The sequence below is a fragment of the Notothenia rossii genome (genome assembly GCF_949606895.1).
Source record: "Notothenia rossii genome assembly, chromosome: 6".
Classification (NCBI taxonomy): domain Eukaryota; kingdom Metazoa; phylum Chordata; class Actinopteri; order Perciformes; family Nototheniidae; genus Notothenia; species Notothenia rossii.
The window spans coordinates 3339091-3362948 of record NC_136909.1 but is presented as its reverse complement, the minus strand read 5'-3'; the positions used below and the strand labels follow the sequence as shown (position 1 = coordinate 3362948).

General features: G+C 46.2%; 1 protein-coding gene across 1 annotated transcript in view; it reads left to right on the top strand.

Annotated features, from left to right (window-relative positions):
• LOC307042912 (scavenger receptor cysteine-rich type 1 protein M130-like) overlaps nt 1–23858 on the top strand; it is a gene marked incomplete at its 5' end in the record, with an annotated part of 97709 nt that overhangs the window by 13465 nt on the left and 60386 nt on the right. The window contains 4 exons of the mRNA XM_079687070.1: nt 4172–4462; nt 7316–7636; nt 7721–8014; nt 10698–11018. Of these exons, the coding sequence (XP_079543196.1) occupies nt 4172–4462; nt 7316–7636; nt 7721–8014; nt 10698–11018 (1227 nt within the window). The remainder of the gene's footprint in view (nt 1–4171; nt 4463–7315; nt 7637–7720; nt 8015–10697; nt 11019–23858) is intronic.

Genomic DNA, 23858 nt, shown 5'->3' with positions numbered 1-23858 from the left:
TGAGGGGGTAGTGATTAGTAAAATATGCATGAATAATACAAACAAAATGTTAACTAGGTGAAAAAAGGTAAGATAAACTTGTTGAGAGCTAAAACTAGTCTTTGCTGTTGCCTCAAAGAGGAGCAGGGGGAGAGGAGGGAGACAGGAGAGGCCGGTTCAGGAGCCCAGACACACTCACAACTATAAATGAACCAAAAACAAATAAATAAACAAGTTTCAATGTTTTTTCATATTGGATATTGTATGTTATTGGTTATGGCCATGTACTTATGATTTTATGATTATTTAAATGTATACATTTTTGTTTCATATGGGTGTAGTCTCTTTATTTCCCCCTCAAAATGCACCAGATTGACGCATTTAAGTCCAACATTTAAAAAAAAATCTTACCGGGGGAGCATGCCCCCGGACCCCCCTATAGGATTTGAGGACCGGCCCCACTGTTCCCAAATAGATTTGCAATTTATTTTAAATAGTAACCCATCTCCATATGTTTCTTTTTGGGTAGTAGATTTAAACTAGAGGGCTATCACTTTGTGAAGCAACGCTATTGACAAATACATCCAGCAAAATGGCACAAAAAACTGGTAGTGGCCTCAGGGACGAGGAGTCATTTAACCAGCCAGTAGGAGTCAAGCTTTACTTTCTTTTATATACATAAAGAAAAAGTCAATCTGTTTACAGTTGTTTCATTATGGATGTTGAGAGGTATCCATATAGCTCTTCATTTTGCTCTCAAAGTGCACCAGATTGATGCATCTAACTTCAATATTTAAAAAAAATGTTTCCCGGGGGAGCATGCCCCCGGACCCCCCTAGACTAGAGGGTGTCAGGTCCACTCCCCACTTATAAAAATAGCACTTTACCACTGCACCCCCTCTAATCTCAGATGCACCCTGAGTCATTTTGTTTAAGTACAGTGAGCCTTTCTAAAATATACAGTAAAGAGACAAACCCACCAGCATTATAGGATATACTATGACTGTGTGCCAAATACTTGTTGCTGATTTAGAGTACTGGCACCTTTTTTATTCCAATTCAAGCACTGAATCAAAGTAATATCAAACCCAGCCAGAGTCAAACATTAATATCACAGCAGTGACATCACCACATCAGCAGAGCATATGTCATATTTCAACATCAATCAAAACCACATCAACCACAGTGACCAATGTGAAACTACAGTTTAACCTGAGCAGAGTTTCTATTCCACTTAAACTATTTAAAATCCAAATCATCAACTAATGTCAGCCTTTTCCAAGGAAGGGTGTTCTTACCTCACTCTGAGACCAAGCAGATACCTTCAGAGACCACCAGAGAGACCAGGAGTTGGGTCGAAATGTACAAAGTACAAACAGGTTTTATTAAGGTTTTAACAAAAATAGAGGATTTACAAGAATCCAAAAAATAACAAAAGACACAAAGTCAAAATAAGTTAAATTAGAGCGTTTTACTTGATGAACAATTAAAAATGTAAAGTTAAAATTAAAACAAATAAAGACTCATAGTAATAATATGCAATTTCAACGAGAGGGAATATGAAATGTTTCATGAAAGCAGAACACATTGTCCATGTCATGTTTAGAATCAAATTATTTCTTGAAACATTTAATTTCAAAATGCAAACTTTATACTTTAATTTATTAACAGAGACTTCATTTATGAACAGAGACAATAAGGACAGCTTGTCTCTACGATTCTCTGGCCCAGGAAGTTGGTTCAAGTCCTTTGCGTAGGCCGCCTGCATCCTGTGCTTCATTGTCTTCATACCCGCGGTAACCGCTCTCAAGGTGTCAAAAACCACAAGCGCAACCACAACACATAAAAGTCAAACGCTAATTCTTGTCAAAGTTTAAAAAGCAAACTTATCTCTAAACAATTGAATATTATCATAATGTCACACAAATAAAAGAATATAATGATTAACAATCAGAAAACATAGATATGCACCACTGAGTATATGAGTGGGTTTAAACAACACAAAGCTAAATGGATTAACAGCATTAGCATAAGTAGTCAAACATGTAAATATCACACATTTTCTTAAAAATATTGTTACATCTACTTGGTTTTAAATTCATTACTACCAGTGTTGTGCTAGTTACTGAAACACAACTTACATTTAACTAAAACGTTCTTTTCTTTGTGCTCGAAAAAAGTGAACTAGTGAGAATATCTCCAGGCGGAGGAACTCGACTTGAGCTCCGCAGCCGCCGCCATGATAGTCTTGTTAGTAAACACAAACACGCCCACAGCGCGTCTCCGCATGTGACACAGGAAGTATCTAAGTACATTTGCTCAAGTACTGTACTTAAGTGCAGTTCTCATCTCTGTTCGCCTTGCTGTTGGTGCCGCTCACCAACGTCTGGGAGCCGAGACTATATACAAAAAATAACGGAGTAACTTACCATGTAGTAACGGGAACTGAGTTACTGAATTTAAAAATAACGCGTTAGAGTAAACTGATTACTACCAACCAGGAGTTGGATAAACACCAGATGCTACAAAAGGAGTTGGTCCAAATCTCCAAAGTGAGCAAACCTATTCTAATGACTTTGAGCAGTTAAAAAGATTCTAACATGATTCTACTTATTGAACTGCTCCCTGATAGGAAGAAACTAAGAACACAACTGAACTCTCCTTTCTGCTAAAAGTGGATAAATCAATAAACAACTCAGCGTTGGCCGATTGATAAGGCCATGTTGCCAGTTTCTAATAAGTACAATGGGGATAGCTAAGATCAGAGTCACAAATCCCCCATTCTTTAACGGCTTTGGGGAAATCAAAACTAAATGAAAGAATAGTCAAAATGATTCCAATCAGGATCTCCTGCATTGACTGGGATGAAGCATTCTCAGAGGTAACGTTCTGTCTCTCCATGACGTACTGTCACTGTCTCAGGTCCAGAGAGTTGTGAGAGTATGTAAAGGCGGGGCTGCTGATCTCTATCTCGGAGCTGCATGTCAAACCACATCAACATCCGGTGCTTAACCTGCGGCACGGAGGAGAGTCAAAGAGGAGACATCTCCCTCTAAGCAGTTTGGAACATTTTCTTTATAAATGTTTTCTGAAGCAGCTTTTATGGATAAAGGTTTTTAACAAAGTTGGGAGAGGAGGAATCATGTTGATCCACGGAAGTCCTTCATTCCTCCCCATCCCACGTGCGATGACAGCTAGATATCGCTGCCTTATCCTGAGCATAGATCTATATTCAATGCTCTTGGCTTTTATCTTTGTATATTTAATTTGACCTCCGTACAGAAAACCAATAAACCGATATTTAAAATCTAAAATCGGACCATTCTTGAATTTGATTTTGCTGATATGGTTTTTGGACTCAAACAACAAAATCAGAAAAAAGGCTTTTGTGTTCCTTTTCTCAGTTTTAGTTTTTTTGGGGATTAGTTTCTTGTGTTAAAAGAGAAACACACGCGTCGTACACGGACCCATATCGCACATGTTCACCAAAGGGTTCAAATGACAGAAACATGCTACTAATCTCTACGTTTAGCTTTCTGATTGAACTGTTTTTTAGCTCGACTGAATCATATGTTTCATGTTTCAGGTCCTGTCAGTTTATAGATGTGGGGGAGATGTTATACTTGATGAAAAGAAGTGATACCACAGTGTAGAAATACTGTAACAAGAACAAGTCTGGTATTGAAATGGACTTAGATCAAAGTGTTAGGATCAATTCATGCTTAAAGTACCATCATTAATATGACTCATACAGTACGACTATTCTCATAATGATATATTCTAGTCTGGATTCTAATCAATGATCCATTCATGTGAACAGCCTTTTGAATGTAGCAGCTGGTAAAGGTGGAGATAACTTGAATGACTTGTTCTACTTCCAGGTATCTTTATCCAGAACAGAACTTCATCATTAAAGTGTTGTTTTATTAATAATATGAACCTGCCGAGTAACCTCAAACTCATTTTGTGAATACATGTGATGTAGTATTATAAACCATATACTCCAGTAAAGCCATTCAAACCTGTTCTTACAGTACTTGAGTATATGTACTTTATTACTTCCCACCACTGGTTCATAGAGAGCTGGAGGTAATGATCTGATTATCACTCGGAAGTATTCATCGTAGAAATGATTAATGATTAAAATATGCTAATATCAATGAAGGAACATGACTCTCTTGTTTCTCTGCAGAGCCTGGTGTTAGGTTGGTGGGAGGAGAGAGTCGCTGTGCAGGAGCTCTGGAGCTGGAACATCAGGAAGAATGGAGACTTGTGGAGGGCTACCCTCCCTGGAACCTGAAGGCAGCAGGAGTCGTCTGCAGAGAGCTGGACTGTGGCTCTGCTGTTTCTGTGGGATGGAGAAAGGAGTCCTCAGAGAGATCTGTGTGGTGGATCAGCTCTGACTGTGTTGAGTCTGGATCTGCTCTGAGGGAGTGTGCAGAATCATATTCCTCTGACTACTTCCTGAATCTCACCTGCTCAGGTAAACCCATCAGTGACATCATCAGTGACATCATCAGTGACATCATCAGTGACATCATCAGTGACATCATCTAAAACAGTCGTTTTCAGCAACCACAGTTCATGGGGGGTTAACCCAGATTAAAAAGTGTCTGTAAATCCAGACATGATATAAACGTCACTGAACCTTCCTCTGGTAGCAGAGTGACGTCTCATTTAGTATCCATCACAATCTGAATGAAAGTCACTTTGATATTCATGTGGCAGAAGCTGTGTTTGTTCATCACGGGTGATCAGGTGTAATCAATACATACACAAGGTTTAGAATCAGAACGTAATATTTAATATGAGAGAGACTTTAGATTTAACATCCTTTATTTAGGACACAGTGTTTACAATTCCCACTGACAGCTAAATGTATGTTTGTGTGTGAATATGCATCAGGGCACGGTACTTTAAGGAGCAGCTGGTGTTAGGAGAGCGCTAGCTGAATGCTGGATGTGTTGGGGGGCATGTCTCTCTGCCTGGGGCCCCCAGAGGGTCTTGCAGTGCCACTGCTCACAGCCATGAGGCCAGATCAATGAAACCAGGATACATCCTTTACCGTGAAACTGGGTCTGAACACAGCTGCCTGTGAGCGTTTGATCAATACTTTCTGATGCTGTCTTTATGAGATGCTACTTATCAGCTGCATGGCTCTAACGCGTAAAGTTAGACAAGCATTTGTTCCAGAGCTTTTCACAAGTAGACTCTTGCAGGTCAGAGTAGCTGGAGTGAGTCAACAACAACACAAAGACATATCTGAGAAGAGACCAGGACGAGGAGGAAGAGGAAGAGGAGGAGACCAGGAGGGTCAGAGCAGGAGGAAGAGGAGGAGATGAAGAGACCAGGAGGGTCAGAGCAGGAGGAAGAGGAGGAGATGAAGAGACCAGGAGGGTCAGAGCAGGAGGAAGAGGAGGATGAAGAGACCAGGAGGGTCAGAGCAGGAGGAAGAGGAGGAGATGAAGAGACCAGGAGGGTCAGAGCAGGAGGAAGAGGAGGAGATGAAGAGACCAGGAGGGTCAGAGCAGGAGGAAGAGGAGGAGATGAAGACATTAGTGAGGAAGAAGAAGACATGTATGTGAGGAAGATGAAGTGTCAGAGAGAGGGCCAGAGGCAGGGGTCAGGAGGCAGAGGAGACTCCAGCTGGACCACATGGGATGTTCTTATTCTCCGTCCATGTTCCATCACAGCAGCTCAATCTAGCAGCTCTTAGTACGGACACATGTTGAGATGTGTTGCTGCACAGCTCACCTTCAGCCCTCTGAGAGATGGGTGATGTGTGTACTTCATTCTAACTAAGTACTCTGACTGTACTCACAGTAAACAGAGTTCTAGGTATCATGAGTACTTCCTGATGTTTTATACTATATGTTAGTTTGTGTGTCTGAACACCTTGTTTCTCTTGTGCTTTAAGAACACTTGTTAGGCCATGAGTTAACAATAAATAGGTTATACAGACAGTATGAAATACCACGTACTGTCGGCCCTCCCATGCCACCCTGACCTCTGGCCCCCCCTTTGCCCCCCCATGTAACATGTTCTAGACCCCCCACTGTGGAGGTGTGAGGTGAGACAGGTAACAAACTGCTGCTTCTCTGGCAGTGATAACTGGGAGCCTCTCATTAGGAATAGAACAGCCAACATGTCTGCAAACACAAACTCTGTCAGAAGTGTGCAGCTGTTAAAGCCACTGACAGCCGATCCAGCAGCGATCAGGAATCACACAGGAAGTCCTTTCACGCCACACTCCGAGGAAAGGACGTGTCATTGCTCTGAAAACACATTTCCTCACTCCCTCCCTCTTCGTGTGGAGGAAAGGACCCAAGTGAGGGAAGCAAGGACTCAAGTTCAGAGACTTAGGATGGACCTCATATCGTGTTCTTCCAAGCTAGAGTAGAAGTGATATTAACATTGTTTTCCGCTTCGTTCTGATGCCTTAGTTTTACCGGGAAGTGGGCGGGGCAGTCATTTCGCTCTGAAGGGACGCACTCATGTGATTGGCTTAAATGATGCAGACATCTGATTGGCTACAGAAACTCCCATCTTGAAAACATGCATGTGTGAATCTAGCGGCGTCAGGGTGTCTCAGGAATCCACTCACAAAAGCCTTTTTTATAGAAATGTAACAACATCAAATCTGTTCTTGATGCAACATTTAACACTTTTAAAGTCATATATTTGTGGATTTATATTGCATTTATTTAAAACAATAACTATTTGTGTGTGCGTTGAAACCTATGTGTGTGGATGGAGACATGTGTGTCTGCTGCCTCAGGAGTCCCCTGGGACCACCAGTCTGAAGGACTCCTGCTTCAGCTCCAGCTCTCTCTGAGCCTCTGGTTCCAGCAGCAGGTTCTTTGGGTTCCACCAGAACAGCACCAAGACCTCCTGACACGGCTCTGATCCGCTCAGCCGGGGCTCCTCGAGGCTCCTTCACCCAGAAGCTCCTTCAGAGCAGAGTCCGGATCCTTTGGCTTTCATCTTTTAGAACTCATTTTCTGATGGATTTTAGTTCTAGGATCAGATTCTATTAGAAAGGTGAGAAATAATAAAACCTTTTTTAAAACATGATGTTGAGTCCCTGAGCAGAAGAGGGTCTGCAGAGGAGGAGGTTCTGTTGAAGACACAGGGGAAGGGTTCACTAATGGAGACCACTTGCTAGAGGGTCTCAGGTGTAGATGTGAGGGTACCTGCAGTCTGTGTTCTTATCAACATGTGTTCTGTTGTTCATCATCAACTCATGTTGGAACTGAGTCCAGTTTGAATCTGAAATATAGTTTCATCTCTTTGATGGTGTGTCTTTGACCTCTGTTTGATCTTCTGTCCACTGCAGACTCTGTCAGGCTGCTGGGGGGGACTGGTCTGTGCTCAGGCAGACTGGAGGTGAACTCTGACCCGTCTAACCCGTCTAACCCGTCCTGGTCCTCAGTGTGTGAGGCTGACTTTGACCAGCAGGATGCTCAGGTGGTCTGCCGGCAGCTGGGCTGTGGGGCTCCTTCAGTCCTCCAGGGGGCGCTCTATGGAGAAGGGGAGGCTCCAATGGGGACCAAAGAGTTCCAGTGTGGAGGCCATGAGTCTGCTCTCCTGGACTGTAGCTCAGCCTCAGAGAGAAACACCTGCTCACCTGGCACAGCTGTTAGCCTCACCTGCTCAGGTAGAGAGGAGCTGTGATTGGTTCATTCTGTTCTCATCAAACTCTCTTTATTCTCTCTCTGATCTCTCTCTTGTTTCTCTGCAGAGCCTGGTGTTAGGCTGGTGGGAGGAGAGAGTCGCTGTGCAGGAGACCTGGAGTTGGAACATCTGGGAGAATGGAGACCAGTGTGGGGCCGTTATTCTCTCTGGTCCCTGAAGACAGCAGGAGTCGTCTGCAGAGAGCTGGACTGTGGCTCTGCTGTTTCTGTGGGATGGAGAGAGGAGTCCTTAGTGAGACCTGTGTGGAGGATCACCTCTAACTGTGCTGAGTCTGGATCTGCTCTGAGGGAGTGTACAGTATCAGATTCCTCTAACTACTTCCTGAATCTCACCTGCTCAGGTAAACCCATCAGTGACATCATCAGTGACATCATCTAAAACAGTCGTTTTCAGCAACCACAGTTCATGGGGGGTTAACCCAGATTAAAAAGTGTCTGTAAATCCAGACATGATATAAACGTCACTGAACCTTCCTCTGGTAGCAGAGTGACGTCTCATTTAGTATCCATCACAATCTGAATGAAAGTCAGTTTGATATTCATGTGGCAGAAGCTGTGTTTGTTCATCACGGGTGATCAGGTGTAATCAATACATACACAAGGTTTAGAATCAGAACGTAATATTTAATATGAGAGAGACTTTAGATTTAACATCCTTTATTTAGGACACAGTGTTTACAATTCCCACTGACAGCTAAATGTATGTTTGTGTGTGAATATGCATCAGGGCGCGGTACTTTAAGGAGCAGCTGGTGTTAGGAGAGCGCTAGCTGAATGCTGGATGTGTTGGGGGGCATGTCTCTCTGCCTGGGGCCCCCAGAGGGTCTTGCAGTGCCACTGCTCACAGCCATGAGGCCAGATCAATGAAACCAGGATACATCCTTTACCGTGAAACTGGGTCTGAACACAGCTGCCTGTGAGCGTTTGATCAATACTTTCTGATGCTGTCTTTATGAGATGCTACTTATCAGCTGCATGGCCCTAACGCGTAAAGTTAGACAAGCATTTGTTCCAGAGCTTTTCACAAGTAGACTCTTGCAGGTCAGAGTAGCTGGAGTGAGTCAACAACAACACAAAGACATATCTGAGAAGAGACCAGGACGAGGAGGAAGAGGAAGAGGAGGAGACCAGGAGGGTCAGAGCAGGAGGAAGAGGAGGAGATGAAGAGACCAGGAGGGTCAGAGCAGGAGGAAGAGGAGGAGATGAAGAGACCAGGAGGGTCAGAGCAGGAGGAAGAGGAAGAGGAGGAGACCAGGAGGGTCAGAGCAGGAGGAAGAGGAGGATGAAGAGAGCAGGAGGGTCAGAGCAGGAGGAAGAGGAGGAGATGAAGAGGCCAGGAGGGTCAGAGCAGGAGGAAGAGGAGGATGAAGAGAGCAGGAGGGTCAGAGCAGGAGGAAGAGGAGGATGAAGAGACCAGGAGGGTCAGAGCAGGAGGAAGAGGAGGAGATGAAGAGACCAGGAGGGTGAGAGCAGGAGGAAGAGGAGGATGAAGAGAGCAGGAGGGTCAGAGCAGGAGGAAGAGGAGGAGATGAAGACATTAGTGAGGAAGAAGAAGACATGTATGTGAGGAAGATGAAGTGTCAGAGAGAGGGCCAGAGGCAGGGGTCAGGAGGCAGAGGAGACTCCAGCTGGACCACATGGGATGTTCTTATTCTCCGTCCATGTTCCATCACAGCAGCTCAATCTAGCAGCTCTTAGTACGGACACATGTTGAGATGTGTTGCTGCACAGCTCACCTTCAGCCCTCTGAGAGATGGGTGATGTGTGTACTTCATTATAACTAAGTACTCTGACTGTACTCACAGTAAACAGAGTTCTAGGTATCATGAGTACTTCCTGCTGTTTTATACTATATGTTAGTTTGTGTGTCTGAACACCTTGTTTCTCTTGTGCTTTAAGAACACTTGTTAGGCCATGAGTTAACAATAAATAGGTTATACAGACAGTATGAAATACCACGTACTGTCGGCCCTCCCATTCCACCCTGACCTCTGGCCCCCCCTTTGCCCCCCCATGTAACATTTTCTAGACCCCCCACTGTGCAGGTGTGAGGTGAGACAGGTAACACACTGCTGCTGCTCTGGCAGTGATAACTGGGAGCCTCTCATTAGGAATAGAACAGCCAACATGTCTGCAAACACTAACTCTGTCAGAAGTGTGCAGCTGTTAAAGCCACTGACAGCCGGTCCAGCAGCGATCAGGAATCACACAGGAAGTCCTTTCACGTCACACTCCGAGGAAAGGACGTGTTATTGCTCTGAAAACACATTTCCTCACTCCCTCCCTCTTCGTGTGGAGGAAAGGACCCAAGTGAAGGAAGCAAGGACTCAAGTTCAAAGACTTAGGATGGACCTCATATCGTGTTCTTCCAAGCGAGAGTAGAAGTGATATTAACATTGTTTTCCGCTTCGTTCTGATGCCTTAGTTTTACAGGGAAGTGGGCGGGGCAGTCATTTCGCTCTGAAGGGACGCACTCATGTGATTGGCTTAAATGATGCAGGCATCTGATTGGCTACAGAAACTCCCATCTTGAAAACATGCATGTGTGAATCTAGCGGCGTCAGGGTGTCTCAGGAATCCACTCACAAAAGCCTTTTTTATAGAAATGTAACAACATCAAATCTGTTATTGATGCAACATTTAACACTTTTAAAGTCATATATTTGTGGATTTATATTGCATTTATTTAAAACAATAACTATTTGTGTGTGCGTTGAAACCTATGTGTGTGGATGGAGACATGTGTGTCTGCTGCCTCAGGGGTCCCCTGGGACCACCAGTCTGAAAGGCTTATCGACATGTGTTCTGTTGAAGACACAGGGGAAGGGTTCACTAATGGAGACCACTTGCTAGAGGGTATCAGGTGTAGATGTGAGGGTACCTGCAGTCTGTGTTCTTATCAACATGTGTTCTGTTGTTCATCATCAACTCATGTTGGAACTGAGTCCAGTTTGAATCTGAAATATAGTTTCATCTCTTTGATGGTGTGTCTTTGACCTCTGTTTGATCTTCTGTCCTCTGCAGACTCTGTCAGGCTGCTGGGGGGGAGTGGTCTGTGCTCAGGCAGACTGGAGGTGAAGTCTGACCCGTCTAACCCGTCTAACCCGTCCTGGTCCTCAGTGTGTGAGGCTGACTTTGACCAGCAGGATGCTCAGGTGGTCTGCCGGCAGCTGGGCTGTGGGGCTCCTTCAGTCCTCCAGGGGGCGCTCTATGGAGAAGGGGAGGCTCCAATGGGGACCAAAGAGTTCCAGTGTGGAGGCCATGAGTCTGCTCTCCTGGACTGTAGCTCAGCCTCAGAGAGAAACACCTGCTCACCTGGCACAGCTGTTAGCCTCACCTGCTCAGGTAGAGAGGAGCTGTGATTGGTTCATTCTGTTCTCATCAAACTCTCTTTATTCTCTCTCTGATCTCTCTCTTGTTTCTCTGCAGAGCCTGGTGTTAGGCTGGTGGGAGGAGAGAGTCGCTGTGCAGGAGACCTGGAGTTGGAACATCTGGGAGAATGGAGACCAGTGTGGGGCCGTTATTCTCTCTGGTCCCTGAAGGCAGCAGGAGTCGTCTGCAGAGAGCTCGACTGTGGCTCTGCTGTTTCTGTGGGACTGAGAGAGGAGTCCTCAGAGAGATATGTGTGGGAGATCAGCTCTGACTGTATTGAGTCTGGATCTCCTCTGAGGGAGTGTGCAGAATCATATTACTCTGACTACTTCCTGAATCTCATCTGCTCAGGTAAGCCCATCAGTGACTGTCTCTCTCTCTCTCTCTCTCTCTCTCTCTCTCTCTCTCTCTCTCTCTCTCTCTCTCTCTCTGTCTCCACCTGTCTGTCTGTCTGTCTGTCTGTCTGTCTCTCTCTCTCTCTCTCTCTCTCTCTCTCTCTCTCTCTCTCTCTCTCTCTCTCTCTCTCTCTCTCTGTCTCCACCTGTCTGTCTCTCTCTGTCTCCACCTGTCTCTCTCTCTCTGTCTGTCTCTCTCTCTCTGTCTCTCTCTCTCTCTCTCTCTCTCTCTCTCTGTCTCCACCTGTCTGTCTCTCTCTCTGTCTCCACCTGTCTCTCTCTCTCTCTGTCTCGCTCTCTCTCTCTCTCTCTGTCTCCACCTGTCTGTCTCTCTCTCTGTCTCCACCTGTCTCTCTCTCTCTCTCTCTCTCTCTCTCTCCACCTGTCTGTCTCTCTCTGTCTCCACCTGTCTCTCTCTCTCTGTCTCCACCTGTCTCTCTCTCTCTGTCTCCACCTGTCTCTCTCTCTCTCTCTCTCTCTCTCTCGCTCTCTCTCTCTCTCGCTCTCGCTCTCGCTCTCGCTCTCTCTCTCTCTCTCGCTCTCTCTCTCAATTCAATTCAATTCAATTCAAAGGGGCTTTATTGGCATGAAAGTTAAATTAAACAATGTTGCCAAAGCATCACAATACAAAATAATTAACAACATTAACAGACATTTCAAATTTTTACATATTATTGATGATATATATATACAGTGATACAATTACATTTCAACACGTGTGTGTGTGTGTGTGTGTGTGTGTGTGTGTGTGTGTGTGTGTGAGTCTCATTCACTGTCCCTCAGGTTGTGGCATGTGTATACATATTGGGCAGCAAGGTGTGCCTTGTCTCCTTCTCCTAGGAGTACTCTCAGTCTTGAGAGGTCATCAACCTCCTTGAAACCTGGGATTACAGAGTTCAACTTGTTCCAATAAATGCTCCTTACTTCGTTGAATGTTTGGCACTTCAGGAGGAAGTGCATCTCTGTCTCAGTCTCACCTGTCGTACAGTGACCACATGTTCTGTTCTCTTTTGGTTGCCAGGATCTTTTGAGTCTTCCTGTTTCGATTGCCAGTTTGTGGTCACTGAGCCTGTACTTGGTTAGGATCTGTCTCTGCTTTCTATCTCTGACAGTAGAGAGATACTCTGCCAGCTCATACTCTCTGTTTAGAGCCAGGTAACATTCTAATCTACTTTGGCTTTTAGTTTCTTCTTCCCAATGTTGTAAATAGTTGTCTTTACATTGTGTTATAATGCGTTTGACTGTGATTGGTGTTTGGAGAGCAGTGTTGTTGAGAGACTGGTCAGAGTGGCTCTGAGAGGGGGCAGTTAGCCTCAGCACCAGCTGACATAGGGGACTCTTCTCTGGGGTTAGCTCTTGGCTTTGGAGGGCTTTGGAGTGGAGGGTGTCTCGGGGGCTGGATCTAAGGTGGTTAAAGAATGTCAGTGCTCTCTTTTGAGTGTTAATGATCAGTGGGTATCTGCCTAATTCTGCTCTACATGCATTTGTTGGTGTTTTTCTCTGAACACGTAAAATGTATCTGCAGAATTCTGCATGGAAAGACTCTGTTGGATGTTTGTCCCAGCGGGTATAGCTCTGGTGACTGAGTGGACCCATACTTCACTACCGTACAGCGCAATGGGCTGGATCACACTATCAAAGATTTTGAGCCAGATTTTAATTGGAATTTGGACATTATAAAATGTTCTCTTAATTGCATTAAGAGCTCTTCTGGCTTTTTCTTTGAGTGCATTCACTGCCATGTTGAAACTTCCTGATGCTGTTATGGTTAAACCGAGGTAGGTGTAACTCATACTATGTTCCATGATATGATTATTTATGGTAAACTGGTATTTGTTCTCCTGACATCTGGGGCGTTTTAGGAAAACCATGACATTAGTTTTCTTCATATTGACTGCCAGGGCCCAGTTCTTACAGTACTGGTCTACTATGTCCAGCTGTTGTTGTAGTCCTTGTTCAGTAGGAGACAGCAGAACAAGGTCATCAGCATAAAGCAGACACTTCACCTCTCTCTCTAGGAGGGAGAGGCCAGGAGCAGCACAGTGATCCAACTGAACAGCAAGTTCATTTATATATATATTAAATAAAGTGGGACTTAAATTGCAACCCTGACGAACACCTCTTCTCTGGTGAAGAATTCACTTTGTTTGTCTCCAATTTTAACAGCACACTTATTCCCTAAATACATTGATTTAACCAGATCGTACATTTTGCCCCCTATACCACAATGTAGAAGTCTATAATAGAGCCCTTCGTGCCAAATAGAGTCGAAAGCTTTTTTTTTATGAAATCAATGAAACAAGTGAATATCTTACCATGTTTTGTTTGGTGTACATGTTTGTTAACTAAAGTGTGAAGGGTATATACATGGTCGGTGGTGCGGTGTTTTGGAAGGAAGCCAATTTGATTTTGACTCAAGATGGATTGTCGGTTAAGGAAATCTTGTATTCTTTTATTTAGAATACTACAGAATAATTTCCCCAGACAGCTGCTGACACAGATGCCACGGTAGTTATTAGGGTCTGATTTGTCTCCACTCTTATGAATGGGGGAAATGAGCCCTTTGCACCAGATGTCAGGAAAACATCCTGACTGCAATATGATATTGAACAGCTTTAATACTGTACCCTGCATCTCTGGGGTGCTGCATCTGAGCATTTCGTTTTGAATGTTGTCTGGGCCACAAGCTTTCCTTGGCCGGAGAGATTGTGTCTGTGTGGTCAACTCTTCCCAAGTCATTGGGAAATCAAGGGGGTCCTGGTGGTCTTTAATAGCTTCTTCTAATGTTTGGAGTTTCTCTTTTGTAATACATTGATCTGAATTCATTAGATTTATTGGTATGTCTTTGTACAAACTTTCAAAATGTTCTCTCCAGATGTCCCCGTTTTGGATGGGTAATGCTTGCGGTTGTTTTGTGTTGAAGTTGCTCCACAGATCCCAGAATTGATTTTGATCAATGGCTTTCTCAATATCCTCAAGTTTCATGTGGGTATAATTTTGTTTTTTGTTCCTTATTGTACATTTATATTTGTTTAAAAGGTCATTGTATCTAATGCGTAAGGCTGGGTTGTTTGGTTGCCGATGTTTTTCATTTGCTATTTTTCTCAGGTCTTTTCTGATGGTCTTGCATTCCTGGTCAAACCATTTGTCAGCGTTTTGCCTTTTAACAGGCTTCCGCTTTTGTTTTACAAGGTCAGCTTTAATAGCTGCCTTGTGAAATATCATATTGATATAATCAATGGCCATGTTTACACCATCTTTGGTAGGAACATATTGATTTTGGTCAAATAGTGACATGTCATTCATCAGATCAGGTGAGTTCAAGGCCATGGTGAATTTGTCTCCACTGTCTGGGGCCCATCTGTAAGTAGGATTTAATGTATACAGCTTACTGGGTCCCCTTGTTGTGTCACTCATTGGACCTGAGACTTTAAAGAACACATTGATTTGGTTGTGGTCTGAAAAGGGGGATTGCTGTCTGACAGTGAATGCACTGATAGTGGAGGGGTCCATGTCAGTGATTGCATAGTCTACTACACTAGACCCTAGAGCTGAGGAGTATGTGAATCTCCCTAAAGAGTCCCCTCTGAACCTCCCGTTCACTATGTACAGGCCTAAGGCCCGACAGAGATGCACTATCTCTTTGCCATTCTGATTGATTTCAGAGTCAAGGCTGTTCCGATGGCTGACGGTTGGTGTGGTAAACAGGGGGGGCTCACCAAATACATGGTGGCTGCCCTGTGGGTCTATGACATCAGGTTCAATTCCTGTTCGTCCGTTCAGATCTCCAGTTAGAAGCACATTTCCCTGGGCCTGAAAATAGGCTATTTCTGAATGGAGAGTTTCAAAAATGTCTTCTTCAAAATAAGGAGAATCTACTGGGGGTATATAAAGAGCACACACGTATAGATTCCTGTCAGTTATGCCCAGGGCTTGATCTAACCTTAGCCAAATGTGTGATTTACCTTGTTTTACTACTGAGATCTGATGGCAAAGATCTCCTTTATACCACACCAAGATCCCCCCCGATGTTCTGCCCTTGCGTATGTTTTTTGATTTTATAGAGGGCACCATGACTTCATTATAACCTGGAGGACAGTGAGTGAGCAGATCATCTTTACACCATGTTTCTGTTCATATAATTATATCAACATCTTTGATAGATTCTAAGAACTCTGGATTCTCACTCTTAACCTCAAAGGTTGAGGAGTGGAGTCCCTGAATATTCCAACAGCTTATATGAAAAGAACGCATCTTTTAAAAAATACAAAACAATCAAAATGAACCTGTATAGTGAGACAAATATATAAAAAAAAACAAAAAAACAACAACAAATAAAACAACTGTCTCTCTCTCTGTCTCCACCTGTCTCTCTCTCTCTCTCTCTCTCTCTCTCTCTCTCTCTCTCTGTCTCTGTCTCTACCTGTCTCTCTCTCTCTGTCTCCACCTGTCTGTCTCTCTCTCTCTCCACCTGTCTGTCTCTCTCTCTGTCTCCACCTGTCTGTCTCTCTCTCTGTCTCCACCTGTCTCTCTCTCTCTCTCTCTCTCTCTCTCTCTCTCTCTCTCTCTCTCTCTCTCTCTCTCTCTCTCTACCTGTCTCTCTCTCTCTCTGTCTCCACCTGTCTCTCTCTCTCTCTCTGTCTCCACCTGTCTGTCTCTCTCTCTTTCTCCACCTGTGTCTCTCTCTCTGTCTCCACCTGTGTCTCTCTCTCTGTCTCCACCTCTCTCTCTCTCTCTCTCTCTCTCTCTCTCTCTCTCTCTCTCTCTCTCTCTACCTGTCTCTCTCTCTCTCTGTCTCCACCTGTCTCTCTCTCTCTCTCTCTCTCTCTCTCTCTCTCTCTCTGTCTCCCCCTGTCTCTCTCTCTCTGTCTCCACCTGTCTGTCTCTCTCTCTCTCTCCACCTGTCTGTCTCTCTCTCTGTCTCCACCTGTCTGTCTCTCTCTCTCTCCACCTGTCTGTCTCTCCCTCTCTCTCTACCTGTCTCTCTCTCTCTCTGTCTCCACCTGTCTCTCTCTCTCTCTGTCTCCCCCTGTCTCTCTCTCTCTGTCTCCCACTGTCTGTCTCTCTCTCTCTCTCCACCTGTCTGTCTCTCTCTCTGTCTCCACCTGTCTCTCTCTCTCTGTCTCCACCTGTCTGTCTCTCTCTCTCTCCACCTGTCTGTCTCTCCCTCTCTCTCTACCTGTCTCTCTCTCTCTCTGTCTCCACCTGTCTCTCTCTCTCTCTCTCTCTCTCTCTCTGTCTCCACCTGTCTGTCTCTCTCTCTCTCCACCTGTCTGTCTCTCCCTCTCTCTCTACCTGTCTCTCTCTCTCTCTGTCTCCACCTGTCTCTCTCTCTCTCTGTCTCCCCCTGTCTCTCTCTCTCTGTCTCCCACTGTCTGTCTCTCTCTCTCTCTCCACCTGTCTGTCTCTCTCTCTGTCTCCACCTGTCTCTCTCTCTCTGTCTCCACCTGTCTGTCTCTCTCTCTCTCCACCTGTCTGTCTCTCCCTCTCTCTCTACCTGTCTCTCTCTCTCTCTGTCTCCACCTGTCTCTCTCTCTCTCTCTGTCTCCACCTGTCTCTCTCTCTCTGTCTCCACCTGTCTGTCTGTCTCTCTCTCCACCTGTCTGTCTCTCTCTCTGTCTCCACCTGTCTCTCTCTCTCTCTGTCTCCACCTGTCTGTCTCTCTCTCTGTCTCCACCTGTCTCTCTCTCTCTGTCTCCACCTGTCTGTCTCTCTCTCTGTCTCCACCTGTCTGTCTCTCTCTCTGTCTCCACCTGTCTCTCTCTCTCTGTCTCCACTTGTCTGTCTTTGAGGACAGAGCTGACACAGCCTCTCTTCTCTGGGCAGCCAGGTCTGCCTGTGTGGGCCAGTCTCTACGGCCAGGCTGTGGTCACTGAGTCTGTACATTGTTAATGTCTTCCTCACTTTGGGATCAGTCACGGCGGTCAGATAGTTTGCCACCGTGTACTGTCTGTTTAGAGCCAAATAGCATTGAAGTTTGTTTTGGGTTTTCGTGGTACATGTCCAATAGTTGATGTAATTTTCTTTTTCTTTAGCTATGATTTGGTTGGGCCAGATTGTGTGGGGGCTGTCCTGAGACCTTGTCCTGTTAGAGGAGGTGAGCCTCAGGACCAGCTGGTTGAGGGGACTCCTCTCAATGGAGGGCTTTGTAATGGTAGGAGTTGGGATCACTGGTTTTTAGGTGGTTGTAGAATTTGACTGCTCTTTTTTGTATCCTAATTCAAAGGGGGAATTGGCCTAGCTCAGCTCGGCATCCATTGTTGGGGGTGTTCCTGTGGACTCTCAGGATGCTCTTGCATATCTCTGCATGTAAGGTTTCAATTGGGTGTTTGTCCCGTTTATCAAAGTCTTGATTCCCAAGAGGACCCCACACTTCGCTACCATACAGTATGATTGGTTCTATTATTGAATTGAATATTTTGAGCCAGATTCTAACAAGTATATCTATATTTGAAGATTTTTTGATAGCATAGAAAGCCTTTCTTCCTTTGTCTCTGAGATCATTAATGGCCAGATTGAAACTTCCTGTCGAAGTAATTTTGAGTCCCAAATATGTGTAGCTGTGTGTGTGTTCTATGTCAGTGGAGCCCAGTAAGAACCGGTGTGGGTTCCCCTGACCCCTGGGTCGTTTCTGGAAGACCATAATCCTGGTCTTTTCCAGATGAACTGTCAGGGCCCAGGTCTGACAGAAGGGTTCCAGATGAACTGTCAGGGCCCAGGTCTGACAGAAGGGTTCCAGATGAACTGTCAGGGCCCAGGTCTGACAGAAGGGTTCCAGATGAACTGTCAGGGTCCAGGTCTGACAGAAGGTCTCCAGATGAACTGTCAGGGCCCAGGTCTGACAGAAGGTCTCCAGATGAACTGTCAGGGTCCAGGTCTGACAGAAGGTCTCCAGATGAACTGTCAGGGCCCAGGTCTGACAGAAGGTCTCCAGATGAACTGTCAGGGCCCAGGTCTGACAGAAGGGTTCCAGATGAACTGTCAGGGCCCAGGTCTGACAGAAGGTCTCCAGATGAACTGTCAGGGCCCAGGTCTGACAGAAGGTCTCCAGATGAACTGTCAGGGTCCAGGTCTGACAGAAGGTCTCCAGATGAACTGTCAGGGCCCAGGTCTGACAGAAGGGTTCCAGATTAACTGTCAGGGTCCAGGTCTGACAGAAGGTCTCCAGATGAACTGTCAGGGTCCAGGTCTGACAGAAGGGTTCCAGATGAACTGTCAGGGTCCAGGTCTGACAGAAGGTCTCCAGATGAACTGTCAGGGCCCAGGTCTGACAGAAGGTCTCCAGATGAACTGTCAGGGTCCAGGTCTGACATAAGGTCTCCAGATGAACTGTCAGGGCCCAGGTCTGACAGAAGGTCTCCAGATGAACTGTAAGGGCCCAGGTCTGACAGAAGGTCTCCAGATGAACTGTCAGGGCCCAGGTCTGACAGAAGGGTTCCAGATGAACTGTAAGGGCCCAGGTCTGACAGAAGGTCTCCAGATGAACTGTCAGTGCCCAGGTCTGACAGAAGGTCTCCAGATGAACTGTCAGGGTCCAGGTCTGACAGAAGGTCTCCAGATGAACTGTCAGGGTCCAGGTCTGACAGAAGGTCTCCAGATGAACTGTCAGGGTCCAGGTCTGACAGAAGGGTTCTAGATGAACTGTCAGGGTCCAGGTCTGACAGAAGGTCTCCAGATGAACTGTCAGGGTCCAGGTCTGACAGAAGGGTTCCAGATGAACTGTCAGGGTCCAGGTCTGACAGAAGGGTTCCAGATGAACTGTCAGGGTCCAGGTCTGACAGAAGGTCTCCAGATGAACTCTCAGGGCCCAGGTCTGACAGAAGGTCTCCAGATGAACTGTCAGGGCCCAGGTCTGACAGAAGGTCTCCAGATGAACTCTCAGGGCCCAGGTCTGACAGAAGGTCTCCAGATGAACTGTCAGGGCCCAGGTCTGACAGAAGGGTTCCAGATGAACTGTCAGGGCCCAGGTCTGACAGAAGGTCTCCAGATGAACTGTCAGGGCCCAGGTCTGACAGAAGGTCTCCAGATGAACTGTCAGGGCCCAGGTCTGACAGAAGGTCTCCAGATGAACTGTCAGGGCCCAGGTCTGACAGAAGGTCTCCAGATGAACTGTCAGGGCCCAGGTCTGACAGAAGGGTTCCAGATGAACTGTCAGGGCCCAGGTCTGACAGAAGGGTTCCAGATGAACTGTCAGGGCCCAGGTCTGACAGAAGGGTTCCAGATGAACTGTCAGGGTCCAGGTCTGACAGAAGGTCTCCAGATTAACTCTCAGGGCCCAGGTCTGACAGAAGGTCTCCAGATGAACTGTCAGGGCCCAGGTCTGACAGAAGGTCTCCAGATGAACTGTCAGGGCCCAGGTCGGACAGAAGGTCTCCAGATGAACTGTAAGGTCCAGGTCTGACAGAAGGTCTCCAGATGAACTGTCAGGGCCCAGGTCTGACAGAAGGTCTCCAGATGAACTGTCAGGGCCCAGGTCGGACAGAAGGTCTCCAGATGAACTGTAAGGGTCCAGGTCTGACAGAAGCTTTGCAGATGATCCATTTGCTGTTGTAATGCCTCCTTAGATGGAGCTAGCAATATTAGATCATCTGCAAACTGGAGGCATTTAATTTGTGTGTCAGAGAGGGTGAGTCCAGGGATATCGGATTGTTCTAATGATTTTGCAAATTGATCAATATAAATGTTAAATAGGGTGGGGCTGAGACTGCAGCCCTGTTTCACCCCTCTACTTTGGGGGAAGAAATCGGTTTCCATATTGACCATTTTCACCACACATTTTTACATTACATTACATTGCATTTAGCTGACGCTTTTATCCAAAGCGACTTACAATAAGTGCATTCGACCAGGAAGATACAACCTTTAAGAAAACAGAATCATATAAGTACATCAGGTTTCATAGAGCCAAACATTTCAAGTGCTACTCAACTGGCATTTAGAAAGCCAGCCCTTTATTAGTATATAAGTGCTTTGTTAGTAATTTTATCGCTCGAAGTGGAGTCTAAAGAGATGAGTTTTCAGTTTGCGTCGGAAGATGTGTAAGCTATCTGCTGTCCTGATTTCAATGGGGAGCTCATTCCACCATTTTGGAGCCAGGATAGCAAACCCACGTGTTTTTGCTGACGGGAACTTGGGTCCCCCTCGGAGTGCGGGTGCAGCGAGCTGTTTGGCTGATGCAGAGCGGAGTGCACGTGCTGGGGTGTACGGTTTAACCATGTCCTGGATGTAGGAAGGGCCAGATCCATTCGCAGCATGGTACGCAAGTACCAGTGTCTTGAAGTGGATTCTAGCAGTTACTGGAAGCCAGTGAAGGGAGCGGAGGAGCGGTGTGGTATGGGAGAATTTGGGAAGGTTGAAGACCAGACGAGCCGCTGCATTCTGGATGAGCTGCAGAGGTCGGATGGCACATGCAGGTAGACCAGCCAGGAGGGAGTTGCAGTAGTCTAGGCGTGAGATGACGAGAGCCTGGACCAGAATCTGCGCTGATGTCTGGGTCAGCTGGGGACGTATCCTCCTGATGTTGTAAAGCGTGTATCTGCAGCAGCGGGTTGTAGCAGCGATGTTTGCAGTGAAGGACAGTTTGTTATCTAGGACCACACCCAGATTCCTTGCAGTCTGAGTCGGGGAAACAACAGAGGTGCCGATGTTGATTGTTAGGTCAAGAGTGGGACAATCTTTTCCCGGAAGGAAGAGCAGTTCAGTCTTGTCAAGGTTGAGCTTGAGGTGATGAGCAGACATCCACCGAGAGATGTCTGCTAGGCAAGCAGAGATGCGTGCGACGACCTGGGTCTCTGAGCGGGGAAAGGACAGAATTAGTTGGGTGTCGTCAGCGTAGCAGTGGTATGAAAAACCATGCGGGCTAATGACAGACCCGAGCGAGTTTGTGTACAGGGAGAAGAGGAGGGGACCAAGAACCGAGCCCTGAGGGACCCCTGTAGTTAATTGACAAGGGTCGGACTCGGACCCTCTCCAAGTAACCCTGTAGGTGCGGTCGTTGAGGTATGAGGTGAGGAGGGAAAGTGCAGTGCCTGAAACTCCAAGTTCTTGGAGAGTGTGAAGGAGGATCCGATGGTTCACCGTGTCGAATGCAGCAGACAGGTCCAGAAGGATGATGACAGAGGAGAGGGAGGCTGCTTTAGCAGTGTGCAGTTTGTCAGAGACAGCAAGGAGAGCAGTTTCTGTTGAGTGACCTGCCTTGAAACCAGACTGGTGCGGATCCAGAAGGTTGTTCTGATGGAGATAAGAGGAGAGTTGTTTAAAGACAGCGCGTTCAAGTGTTTTAGACAGGAACGGGAGGAGAGAGACGGGCCTGTAGTTAATAACATCAGACGGGTTGAGAGTGGGTTTCTTTAGGAGAGGGTTTACTCTTGCCTCCTTGAGACTGTTTGGAAAGTGACCAGAAGTTAGAGAAGTGTTGATGAAATGGGTGAGAAATGGTAGAATATCAGGAGCGATAGTCTGAAGGAGGTTTGAGGGGATAGGGTCCAGAGAACAGGTGGTAGGACGGGCAGAGGTAACGAGGGTAAGAACCTCACTTGGAGAGAGAGGGGAGAAGGAGGTCAGTGTGTGGGTGAAGGGAGGGTCTGGTGACCCAGCGGTGAGTAAAGGTGAGTCAGAAAAAGAAGAGCGAATATCATCAACCTTTTTTTCAAAATGGTTAACAAAGTCGCTTGACAGAAGGGAGGAGGGGGGAGGTGCTTTGGGGGGGTCCAAGAGGGTGGAGAAGATAGAAAATAGTTTTTTGGGATTGGAATAGGAAGATTGGATCTTATCTTGAAAGAAAGTGCTTTTTGCCTGAGAGATGGAAGCAGAGAAAGAGGAGAGGAGAGCCTGATAGGTTAGGAGGTCGTCATGGTGTTTGGATTTCCACCATTTCCGCTCTGCTGCCCGAAGGATGGTTCTTTTAGCACGCAGTGCATCATTTAGCCAGGGAGCAGGAGGGGACTGACGAGCCGGCCGCGATGTGAGAGGACAGAGAAAGTCCAGAGAGGATGAGAGAGTCGAGAGGAGAGTTTTTGCAGCAGTGTTTGGAGGCAGGAGTTGGAACGAGTCAGAGGAAGGGAGGGCTGAGAGCACCGATGAGGCAAAGGTAGAGGGGGAGAGGGAACGGAGGTTACGGCGGACAGGAGCAGAGTTAGAAGAGATGAGGTTGTTATGTTTGGAAAGGGGTAGAGAGAATGAAATGAAGAAGTGATCGGATGTGTGGAGCGGGTTTACAGAGAGGTTAGAAGTAGTGCAGTTCCTTGAGAATATGAGATCAAGGACATTGCCAGCTTTATGAGTTGGTGGGGATGGAGACAGTGAGAAAGCAAAGGTGGTTAACAGAGATGTTAGTTCAGATATCTTCCCTGTCTGGAGGTTGAAATCTCCGAGAAGTACAGCGGGAGGGCCAGCTTCAGGGATGTGTGAGAGGAGATTATCTAATTCCTCCAAGAAGTCCCCCAAGGCGCCTGGTGGACGGTAGAGAACAACAATGGTTAATTGTATAGGATGGGTTACTGTGACGGCATGGAATTCAAAGGTGGAAGGAGTGAAATTAGGTAGCTTGAAGAGGGAAAAGCTCCATTTGGGAGAGAGCAGGAGACCAGTGCCACCTCCTCTGCCAGAGGGTCTGGGTGTATGGGAGAAGGAATATGCTGTGGAGAGAGCTGCTGGGGTGGATGTGTTGGATGGAGTGATCCAGGTCTCCGTGAGAGCAAGGAAATCCAGAGACTGCAGGGAAGCGTAGCCAGAGATGAAGTCAGCCTTAGGAACAGCTGACTGGCAGTTCCACAGGCCCCCTGAAACTAGATGCTGGATCTCAGTGGAGCATGTGGGATAGACGAGAGCAGGCCGGTGAGACATTTATTATTGGTATACATTGTTTTAATGATATCATATGTTTTCCCCCCTACACCGTTTTCAATCAACTTTAGGAACAGACCGTTATGCCAAATTGAGTCGAATGCTTTTTTGAAATCTACAAAACAAGAGAAAATCTTCTTATTTTGGTGAACATGTTTATGAATGAGGGTGTGGAGGGTATATATATGGTCTGTAGTCCGATGGTGTAAATCCAATCTGACTCTTGCTCAGGACATTATGTTCACTGAGGAAGTCTTGCAGTCGGCTGTTTAGGATGCTGCAGAATAATTTCCCCAGGTTGCTGCTGACACATATGCCTCGGTAATTGTTTGGGTCAAATTTATTTCCATTTTTAAATATTGGTGTGATGATTCCTTTGTTCCAGATGTCAGGGAAATGTCCAATGCTCAGAACGAGATTGAATAGTTTCAACATGGCAGTGTTGAACTTATGACTGCTAAATTTCAGCATTTCATTTAAAATGCCATCAGGACCGCTGGCCTTCCTTGGTTTTAGGGGCCTGGAGTTTAGCAGGACCGCTGGCCTTCCTTGGTTGTAGGGCCTGGAGTTTAGC